General features: G+C 44.9%; 1 protein-coding gene across 8 annotated transcripts; it reads left to right on the top strand.

Moving 5' to 3' along the window:
• Positions 1–1,809: 1,809 nt before the first annotated feature.
• LOC123063380 (multiple organellar RNA editing factor 2, chloroplastic) lies at positions 1,810–4,542 on the top strand. Of its 8 annotated transcripts, none has more exons than XR_006430290.1 (5): positions 1,810–2,584; positions 2,795–2,854; positions 2,959–3,064; positions 3,897–3,973; positions 4,370–4,542. XR_006430290.1 is itself a non-coding variant. In XM_044487146.1 (4 exons), the coding sequence occupies exons 1-4, from the start codon at positions 2,210–2,212 to the stop codon at positions 3,902–3,904; spliced, it is 552 nt and encodes a 183-aa protein (XP_044343081.1). In that variant the 5' UTR covers positions 1,810–2,209; the 3' UTR covers positions 3,905–4,542. The 8 variants fall into 8 exon arrangements, 1 of the variants encoding a protein (XP_044343081.1); XR_006430289.1 differs by having other exon boundaries at positions 2,792–2,854; XR_006430295.1 differs by having other exon boundaries at positions 2,792–2,911; positions 2,999–3,064.
• The last annotated feature ends 6,554 nt before the right edge of the window (positions 4,543–11,096 follow it).

The raw sequence follows: 11,096 nt of genomic DNA, 5'->3' as shown, positions 1-11,096 counted from the left end.
AAAAAATAAAGAGCAAACTACGAGGCAGCTACAGTTCAAATTTGACCCGCTTCCTACTGAATCGACGGAAATTTGTCTTTTTCACCAAAGGTGGATCAAGGCTTTTGACACCCAACCATTGTGTCAATTGTGCATTAAACATGGCCTAGTATTTTAGAAAAATTATTTGGTCCATTTTAACAACATTTATTTGGTAGTTCCTTCACAAAAAAACCTCATTTCAGGCACTCGGAAAATGGGAAATGAATTATCCATGCAAAGAAAATGAAAACTCCCTTAGGCAACATTGTTTGCCATTCCAAGATTCACCCTTGTGCACAATATGAAATCATTTGATCAAACTATGCCATGAATGTGGCCATAAGATTGATCATTTGATTTGAAAGCCATGAATCTTCACACATGATAGCTCATTTCACATAACATTTTAAAAAAAAATTGCCGTATTACAGATTTATTCTTTTTTCTGGTAACTTGGTCACATATAATGACACAATGCGAAGGTTTTCCAATTTTTTGATTTTGTTTGAATTTTTTATGCCTGCTTCAAAATGCGGTCAAAACGGCGGGAATTACCGTTCCTAGCTAGTGGTTGAATCTTGGAATTTTTGGTGTTTCTCTAATTAAATAGCTACTTTTGTATCTAGAAATGATTTTTGAAAAAAATAAATAGCAAACTATGAGGTAGCCGCAGTACAAATTTGACCCGCTTCCAACTGAATCGGCGGAAATTTGTCTTTTTCACGAGAGGTGGATCAAAACTTTTCACACCCAACCATTTGGTCAATTGTGCATTAAATATGTCCTAATATTTTACAAAATTGATTTGGTCCAGTTTTGCAACAAATATATGGTAGGTCCTTTACAAAAAAACCTCATTTTGGTCACTCGAAAAATGGAAAATGATTTTTTCGTCCAAAGAAAATGAAAACTTTCTTAGGAAACATTGTTTGCCATTCCTATATTCACGCTTGTGCACAATATGAGATCATTTGAACAAACTATGCCATGAATGTGGCCATAAGATACATTTGGCTTGAAAGCCATTGACATCCACACATGATAGCTCGTTTCTAAGAACACTTTTTTAAAATAATTATCGTATTACAAGTTTATTATTTTTCGTAGTAACTTGGCCACATATAATGACACAATGCGAATGTTTTCTATTTTTTTTATTTTTTTGAAATTTTCATGCCCGTTTCAAAATGCGGTCAAAACGGCGGGCATGACCGTTCGTAGCTAGTGGCTGAATCTTGGAATTTTTTGGTGTTAATCTGATTAAATAGATACCTATGTACGTGGAAATGATTTTTGGAAAAAATATAGAGCAAACTATGAGGCAGCTGCAGTTCAAATTTGACCCGCTTCCAGCTGAATCGGTGAAAATTTGTCTTTTTCGGCAGAGGTGGATCAAATTTTTTGACACCCAAACATTTGGTCAATTGTGCATTAAACATGTCCTAGTATTTTATAAAATTGAGTATGTCCAATTTTGCAACAAATATATGATAGGTCCTTCACAAAAAAAACTTATTTTGGGCACTAGAAAAATGGAAAATTGATTTTCTGTATTAAAAAATAAAAACTCCCTTTGTCAATATTGTTTGCCAATCCAAGATGTAAACTTATACAAAATATGGTATCATTTAAACATATATTTGATAGGTATTTTACAAAAAAAAACTCATTTGAACTCTTTAAATTCTTTGCTGCGTTGTGATTGGTCAATAGACATATCACGCAGATCATGCTCAAACACTGTTGGATCTGCGAGCATCCAACGGCAGCCCTCACCCCCTCATCCTCTCACCCACGTAACCCTAACACAGCCGGCTCTCCTCTTCCTCGCGTCCCCTTCTCTCCCACAGCCGCCAGCCCCGCCGCCGCCTCCCCGATCCACTTCTATCCCTTTCCCCGATCACACCTCGCTGCCTCTCGCTGCTTGCCTGCAAGTCCCTCCGCCGTCGCCCCATCTCGCACCTCGACTGCAAGTCCCTCCACCTTTGCCTCCTCTCGATCCCAGCCGGCAACGACCATCCCTCTCCACCGTAGCGTGCCCTCCTCCTCCTCCTACTCGAGTCAGATCCGGACAGCCCAGCCTCGAATCCGTCCACACCCTTCCCTCCCCTCCACTGCTAAACCCACATAGGTCTCTGTCCCGGCTCGATCCCGAATTCCCCATTCCCCTCTCCCTATCTCTCTCTCCATGGCCGCCGCCGCCACTTCCATGGCCCGCAGGTGCTCTCCCCTGCCTCCTCATCTCCCACCGCCTCGCCTCCCCCGGGTCCATCCCGCGCACCCCGGTGTCGACGAAGGAGATGCTGCACCCCGTGGCCGTCGCCTCCTCGTAGCTCCTCTTCCGCGGCGTCAGGGGCGCCAGGGGCATGGCGCGGCGGCCGGGGGCCGACGGGTACTCCCCCACGCGGGGCGGCGGCGGGGCCGGGACCGGGCGCCCACGGAGATGGCGCCGCTGTTCCCGGGCTGCGACTACGAGCACTGGCTGATCGTCATGGACAATCTCGGCGGCGAGGGTGACTCTAAGCACCAGATGATCGACTGCTACATCCACACCCTCGCCAAGGTCCTCGGAAGGTACCCGTCCATCCATCCGGCCTCCTTCCCGTTGCGAGAGCGGCTCAGCCAGACTCTCCCGCTACTCGGAAATGAGTGACAAAGACTACAAATTTGAGTCTTGTTTGGGCTGGGAGGCCGGCTCAGTGTTGCTTTCTGTCAAGTACTATTCATGGAAGCCTGATGATATGATGTTGCTCTGTCTCTGAATGTGTAGCAGCAAGGAGGAGGCCAAGAGGAAGATTTACAACGTCTCATGCCAGCGCTACTTCGGGTTCGGGTGCGAGATTGACGAGGAGACGGCCATCAAGCTTGAATGTTTTCGTGTTATCCACATGTAAAATTACCAGAGCTAACAAACATGTCTGCTTCTCCTTTTGGTAGATGGGAGCATGCCTAAGTACATCTGTTGGTTGTGCCGCAGGGATTCCTGGTGTTCTCTTTGTGCTCCCTGATTCCTATGTTGACCCTGAACACAAGGACTATAGAGGTAATTCACTGTTTGGGCGTAGCACACCATAGAGCATAATACATGACAGCATTATTAGTGTATGAAGCTGGTTAAGACATAAATGCATCAGGGCAAGGTGGCATCCACGAGCATGATGTTTTTCCCCTGGTTGCATTTAAATGAAATCAAATTGCTAAATAGGTAGCCATTGTTGGTATCTATAATTGCAGTGGTCAAACTGGAGTTCTGCTGTTTTGATTTTCATGCTTGTGCTATAAATGTCGTGCTCTCATGTGCTCTGTTTGTTCGATCTCACTCTCTGACATTGGTTCACTAATGCTTGTCCATTAATCTAGAGTACAGTGAGCATGTATGTTGATGAATGTTAAAACCAACTTTAACTAGTGGTGCAAGTGCAACTAGCTAGCTTGCATGCAAGATCTCAGATAGATGGGTCTCCTAGTTTCATGACTGCTATTTAGAACTAAGTGCTCCGTAAGTGTTTGTTGAAAATGAAACTGCAGTTAACTATAGCACAGTGAGAGTGCTCTCAAACGTCAGAAAGGCTGCTATTGCATTTACATTGCTGGTAGTGTCCTGCATTGACCGATGGTGCTGCCATATACCCCTGTCAGTACCTGATTGTTCTCACCCATTATTGTGTAGCAGCGCCTTCTTGTTCATATCCATTTTTTTTCAATTAATGCCAACATCTACATATACCCCTGCTAGAAACTAAGAATGTTCATAGTAATTTGAAAAGTATCTCATGCTTGATGCTTATACACTTGCATACACATCCCTCCTCCTCTTCTCTTCTTCCTCCCATTGTCTCCCCTAATCTGATGTGTGTGTGCATTTATTTTTGCAGGTTCGTGAAGAGGCCAATCTAGTGTTGTGAAAGAAGGGGGCTGGCCATGGAGAAGATCCCGCGGCCAGCTCCTCAGGGTAGGTTATCCCACAGATCTCCTCAATTGGGATGTGAAGATGCAGAACTTCTGTTTGTTCGAGAGCTGCTTTATTATGTCAAATGCACTATACGACTAAGGAAAAGTCAGAAAGTATGTGTAGGAAAATATCATCGTTCTTGCTCACTTTGCAAAAATGACGAGTACTAGAAATTGTCCCCTTTCACTAATATTTGTTGTTTGCTGATGGTTATACGTCTTTTGCTTGATCCATTATGATTCATGCACACAGGTTGGCTAGAAATAGCCCTGGTTATAGATTTTTTTTATTATGTTATACATTAATGTATGTTGTTATTATTTGTGTGTGTGATGCTTTCAGCCTGTTTTAATGTTTCTTCCTTGATTGATCTATTCATGTAATGTTCTGTTGTAGGAATTCAAGTTGTTGCACCTGGAGAACTTTCCCATCAGAGGGAGCAATGAAGACATTGTTAGGATAGTACCAGATGTGCTCCTACGTGTTGAACAATGTCATGTAGTAGTGAGATAAGGCAAATTATGTAGACATTGTATTCCTGTGTAATGAAATTTTGTATTCCATGTGTACATGTTGCTTTAATGCCTGGTTGTGAAAATTACTCAATTGCCATGTTAGTACCGGGCCTGAATAGGCCACGAGACATACCAAGGTGGTACAAACCACGAGACATACCAAGGTGGTACAAATGTGGTTTGGGGTGAAAAGGCCATGGCCCAAACAATATTTTTCTAGAAGGACAAAAACTAATAACAAATGCATTATAAGCGGCCATGGCCCAGAAATAAAAAGGCTAAACTATGGGCTTGACCCATGTAGTCGACCAAATTAATAAGGAAAAAATATTCTAAAAAGGCTGAATTAATGGGCTCGGCCCATATAAACATCGAATCGGACCGGGCTGAATCTTATCCATGTCAGCTTGCCATGCTGGATCCTACGTGGCTTGGGGAGGCTGCTAGTGACCGAGCTGAATATAGCAAACCCTAGCAAATGAACACTGAGCCTCCAGCGTGTAACATATATGTAGTGCGGCGAGCGTGTGGAGAGTGCAAACCCTAAGTTGATGTCCACTCTGTTTGTGGTCTATTTTTTTCCTAGTGTTTTTTTGTTTCTTGTTGCTACATTATATACTTGTGGGAGCTTAGATGTGATATCCTTAAATAACATCTAGATGTGAATTAGACAAACCGATTTTCTAACGTACCAAGAAAGAAAACTCGATCAAAAACACACCCCCGCTTCCAGGTCGTGAGAGTCGTCGCGCACACACACATAGACATAGACATGCATATCCATGTTTATGTAAAATTCTATTTCCATCTCCATCTCCAATCAATTTTTCCAACTGGCACATTATTTACGTTGTTAATAATATACACAGCAATATTAACGTACATCATCTTTTGTTTGCGCACGTCCGGACTGCTGCCACGGCCGGTCCTGACCAACCCAAACCCTCTTCATCACCCGCACGTGCTTCCCGCCCGAAACGGTCAGTGCCGCATTCATGCCCGGCCAGAGCGGAAGTGACCTCTCACTGGCGCCGGCATTGAAGCGGCGCGCCGGCCGAGAGAGCGTCGCCTGCGCCGCTTCTGGGTGCATGCGGCTGCTCCGCATTCAAAGGTCGCAATAGCCGGCTACAACATGCATGTAAAAAGTTCTTGGGAGTCCGTGCTACAGCTAGCTGTCCTCCCCCAACTCGTCAATCTCTTCCAGTAGTGCTAGTACTCCATGGCGCGATCCATCGACAAGTAGGCGGGAAAGTTATCGTATACTCGGTTTGCGTGAGTGGCATGCCGAGCGACCGTCTGGGGTCGAGCCGTGGAGGAGGGTGAGACACGAACACGACAGACGTGATTTAAACATTGGTTTTGCTCGATGGCGCGATCCAACGAAACGAAACGTTGGTTTCTCTCCGTTTCCATTTTTTCTCCGAAAAAACGGAAACTTTCCACTCCATTTTCATTCGTATTCCAAGGTTGCCCCGTTACAACATTCCATCAAATACAAAAGAAAACTAACACGCATGCTGATGCATCTCAATGATTCACAGATCATAGCCAATATTTACTTCACAACTAAAGAAAAAAGTTGTGAGAGCGTGTACGAAAGAAAAAGTACTGATGGGGTCACTATGACTTAAACCCTAAACCCTAAACATGATTTAATTTCCTGGGCAGGTAGAACCTGTCGAAGGAAAGACGGCTGGCACCCTCGGATCATACGATGCATTTGTGCAGTTCCACTAAAATCGACCTGAGCATCCCTGATGGCAAAGATATTAAAGAAGTGTGATTAGAATAATAGTACTCGCACTAGTTCATGAGACATAAACTCATCACAAGTACTCCCTCCGTTCTGAATTACTTGTCGCGGGTATGGATGTATCTAGATGTATTTTAGTTCTAGATACATCCATTTCTTCGACGAGTAATTTGGAACGGAGGGATTAGAAGCCGGTAGAAGTAGAGAAAGATCGACATGGAGATGGAGCTACGGCAGTGGAGCAAGCCGGCTCCAAAAGGAAGATGGACTACCTGGGACGTCAGGCTGTAGCTAGAAGGGCGGTTGGGACGTGGCATTGGCCCATACCGCGGTGACCCCCGATTGGGACGCACCGACTGTGGGTTTTCTCCCTTGCCGATGTCGACCGCGTCTACGCAGAACATTGTTCCCTTCCCCCAGCTGCGGGATCAGGCCCGTCGTTCTATGCTTGTGAAGAGACCAACCTAAGCAAGCAGGCTTGTAGCTTAGGCTCCTGCTAGTGTATATATAGTGGTTTTCTTTTTCTCTCCATATCAACCATTTATATTGCGTACGTGTCATTCAAGAGTGAAATGATGGTTGCTTCTTCCAACTAACTTACTGTGTGATTTGACTGCTTCTTAGTGGCCTCTACACGTACTCCCCCTACGTGTATGCAACAGTCACACGTACACATGGACGCAAAAACACGCGCGACGCCGTAATGCATGCATGTCCGAGCGACGAAACACACACGGTCACGCTCAAGTGCTCAACCTACACGTGCATACACACACATACTCAGTCAGGGTGAGCTAGTGACCGTATAAACACCGGAATATATATATATATATATATTGAGCGCAATGAGCGTATTATGAAGTCCACTGACCATATTTTTACAAATATACAGTGACAGACAGTGCATTTATGTCGTTTGAAATTAAGCCATATTAACCGGAGAGGAGGCAGTATGGACTAGCATTACTTTGCTGTGTCCCGTCAACTTGCCGAACGAGGAGAAGGTTGCAAGACGGGAGAAGCTTGCGCGCGGTGGCTCGCAGGACAAGGAGAAATTTTTGACTAATGCAAGCTCTCCCTTGGTCAGGCGGTGGACGTGCAACAGTTAATTCGGTGTCAGATTGCCAGAAGCATACACTATACTACTACTAGTGCTATTATTGTTCGACTTCCCGAATAGGCGAACAACCAAGCGCAAAGTTTACTAGTACTACTACTATAGTCTATAAAGGTACGTACTATACTAGTACTAGGAACCGGATGGAGGAGCATCTGCACTCTTATTATAATTTTAAAATGTGATAAAGCAATCTTCAACACATTAGGTTCTCTTCGAGGGTTCTCGCATGTGATAATGGAAGTTGATTGCATGGAACACTCGCCATAATTCTCGCTTAATTCTGGCTCATATCCTGTTACAAATAGTAGCGGTCGGTAATATTTCCTCTCTTTTTGTTATTCAGCACGTAAACAGGTCAGCAAACCTTGCGGCGCATCTTCGTGCGAACCGTGCTTGCTGCACTTTGAATGTGGCCGAGAGCTGGCTTGATGAAACACCTCGCTTCCTACTTCTTTTTTTGCGGGGTACCTCGCTTCCTAGTGACCATTGTCTTGGATGATCGTCCTAAGAATGCTTATATATATGAATAAAACTCTCTCATTTACCCGCAAAAAAGGTTAAGCCATATTAACCGGAAAGGAGGGAGTATGGACTAGCACTACTTTTTGGTGTGTCCCGTCAACTCGCAGAATGAGGAGAAGCTTGCAGGACAAGGTGAAGCTCGCTTACGTCTTTTGACTAATGCAACCTACCCTCGGTGGACATGCATCAGTCCATTAGGTGTCAGATTGTCAGAGGCATATACTGTAGTACCCAACATGCGGAGTGCCATCATTGTTCGACTTCACAAAGAGGCGAAGAGCTAAGTGCAGTAGTACTAGTAGTACTACTACTAGAACCGCATGGTGGAGCATCTGTACTCTTATTTTTTATCTCGGATAAAGTACACGTTTATTCCGGAGAAGGGCGGAAAACGGCAGCCCAACATGTAATGAATGATATCGATCAACCAACCATGCTCGAATATATCTTGGCCTCCGTGCGAGCCCGTCTGTGTGTTCTCGCTCCTCGTCTCTCTCAAGGAACGACGGGTTGGCTCTTTGCCGTCAATTGAGATCGGTTTGCTCACACTCATGTCCCACATGTCAGTGATATGCCAAGAGGAGGTGCGTTGACCGACTGGCCATACGCGTACTTGGTTTTGCACCTTCATACTACTCCTCCCTCCGTCACAGTTTACAGAGTGTGCTTCATTATGATGCATTTCTCTCAATGCATTTCCACCACCAGAGAGACTTTAGACGCGTTTGGTTTAATGCTCAATTAATTAGGGCGTGGTAACCACAATCAAGTCCACATGTACTGTACTACTACGGAGTGGAGTAAGTGCATGCATGTGTGTACCCGGGGTGGAAGCACTGCATGCATGTGTGTACGCATTATTCCCTCTAGTAATAGACGCGGTGCTATAACTACCAATGCTATTTTTCAGGCCGATAACTAGTCGCCTTGGTCCCATGGATTTTTTTTTGTTTTTTCTGAAGCGTGCTGTATAAACAGTGACGGATGGAGTAGTATGAGCGGATTCAAAGAAGAGCGTATTGATGGTTGCTTCTTTAGAGCAACTTACAGTGGGAAAGGTGGGGCTTATGATTTGACTGCTCATTACTCACTATTAATGCGGCGTAACGACCGGGCTGAGTCTACCATGCGGTTGTGCACTACCCCCTCGGTTCTTAAATATACTCTGGAGTATTTGTCTTTCTAGAGTTTTCAGCGAGTGACTACTCAAATATTTGTCTTTTTAGAGATTTCAAATGGACTGGCACATACAGATGTATATAGACATATTTTAGAGTGTAGATTCACTCATTTTGCTCCATATGTAGTCACTTGTTGAAATCTCTAGAAAGACGAATATAATATTTAGGAACGGAGAGAGTACACATACGAAGCAAAATGAGTGAATCTACACTCTAAAATATGCCCGTTTGAAATTTGTAAAAAGACAAATATTTAAGAACGAAGGAGTATAATTTTGTGCATGGCACATGGACCCAGATGATGAAGAGGCTTCTGGAAATGCTATCAAGATTCCATCATTTGTTTACATAATTGACGTACTATACAAATAATTTTCAAGCGACATGAAATTGTACAATGGTGTGAGCTTTCAGCTTTTGTTTCGCGTGTCTTGCCATCGATGCTCTATCGGAAACAATAAAAAACTAACTTCCTTGCTAATGCATGTCAATTATTAGCAGATCAGAGCAAATAATTACATCACAATTGAAGACAGAGTTGTGAGAAGGTGTTAAATTAAAATTGATCCATGCTTTCATTGGCAGCAACGTCCCCCAGCTCTGTCTAAATCAACAAGGCATGCTGGGGAAAAAGTAGCTGTTTGGAGCATGCAACATTCCGATCATTTTGTGCAGTTCCACTAAAATAGAGCTGAGCGTCCCTGTTCCAAAGATATTAAGTGTGATTACGATAATAGAGGACTGTTGATGAAACAATAAACACACAAATAGAAGCCGGTCACCTTTGCAGTCTCTCTTAAGACTAACTAGTTGGAGAAGATTAGGCTCGGAGTTGGATGAGGAGGATAGAGCAAAACCAATCTCCCTTTGTGCAGTCGCACTGAAATGTAGAGACGTTGCCCGTGTGAAATTTTAGTACAACCGCACAAAACACTCTTAAGAAGAAAGTGATTTGTGCAGTTCACCAAAAGGTCGCAATAGCAACGAGGTGAAATGGATAGCCCTGTTTGCAAAAAAGAGGTAGAAAGGAAACAATTACTGGCCAATAACAGTTGATGACACATGCGACGACAAAAAAGAAGCATATTCCTTGTCCTAAGGGAAGATAACAACGCGCTTGTGTTTGTCGAAAACGGTGTGAGGACGAGAATGCAATATGGAAAGTATGCCGGACGAGCTACGTTTTGGGCAAAGAACTATGGAAGACCCACATGCAGCGACGTGGGAAGACGGGATGTGGAGCAAGGCCGGAGGGGATACCTGGAGGTCATCGGGATGTAACTAGGTGAGCGGCGGTGGGCGGAATCTGCGAGCAGGTGGCGTAGGCCCTGCCGCGCCGGAGCTTGGTCAGAGAGAACGACGTGTACCGCAGATCGGGACGTGGTGCCTCGGCGCCGTCGAACGGAGAAATGATGCACTTCCTCCCTTTCCCCCGGCAGACGGGATGCGGCCGGATCAGTGACCAACGGTGAGAGAGAGAGGCCACCACACTCCCTTTCCCCTGGCGGATGGGATGCGGCCGGATCAGTGACCAACGGTGAGAGAGAAAGAGGCCACCGCACTCCCTTTCCCCCGGCGGATGGGATGCGGCTGGATCAGTGACCAACGGTGAGAGAGAGAGAGAGGCCACCGCAGCCTTGTGTGAGATACTCTGAAGAGCGACAAACCAGGCAGGCAGGCTCCATTGTATATAGTGAGTGGACTACCTTTTTCTCCATAAAAATCATTTTATATTCTGTGTACGTGCCATTGAGCGCTATAACTTTATTTAAAAAGAACGCGGCAACGCTTCAAGTCGAACTTTGTTTCCTGCACACGTGGTACACGACCTCCCTAGGTAAACAACCGCTACAGGCGTTCAAATTAGCACGTGGGCTGCCATTTCGTAAACAAATGAACTCCACCGTGTACCCGCGCGGGTGTGGCTGGGCACGAAGCATGAGTACGTGCACGGTGCACCTATTCTCTTCTTGTATACGTACACCACCTATGTGGGGTTGTGTGAGAGAGATACAAACCTAGAGAGATATAG

The sequence above is a fragment of the Triticum aestivum genome, chromosome 3A, assembly GCF_018294505.1.
Source record: "Triticum aestivum cultivar Chinese Spring chromosome 3A, IWGSC CS RefSeq v2.1, whole genome shotgun sequence".
NCBI lineage: Eukaryota > Viridiplantae > Streptophyta > Magnoliopsida > Poales > Poaceae > Triticum > Triticum aestivum.
This window is presented reverse-complemented; position numbering and strand designations above follow the sequence as displayed.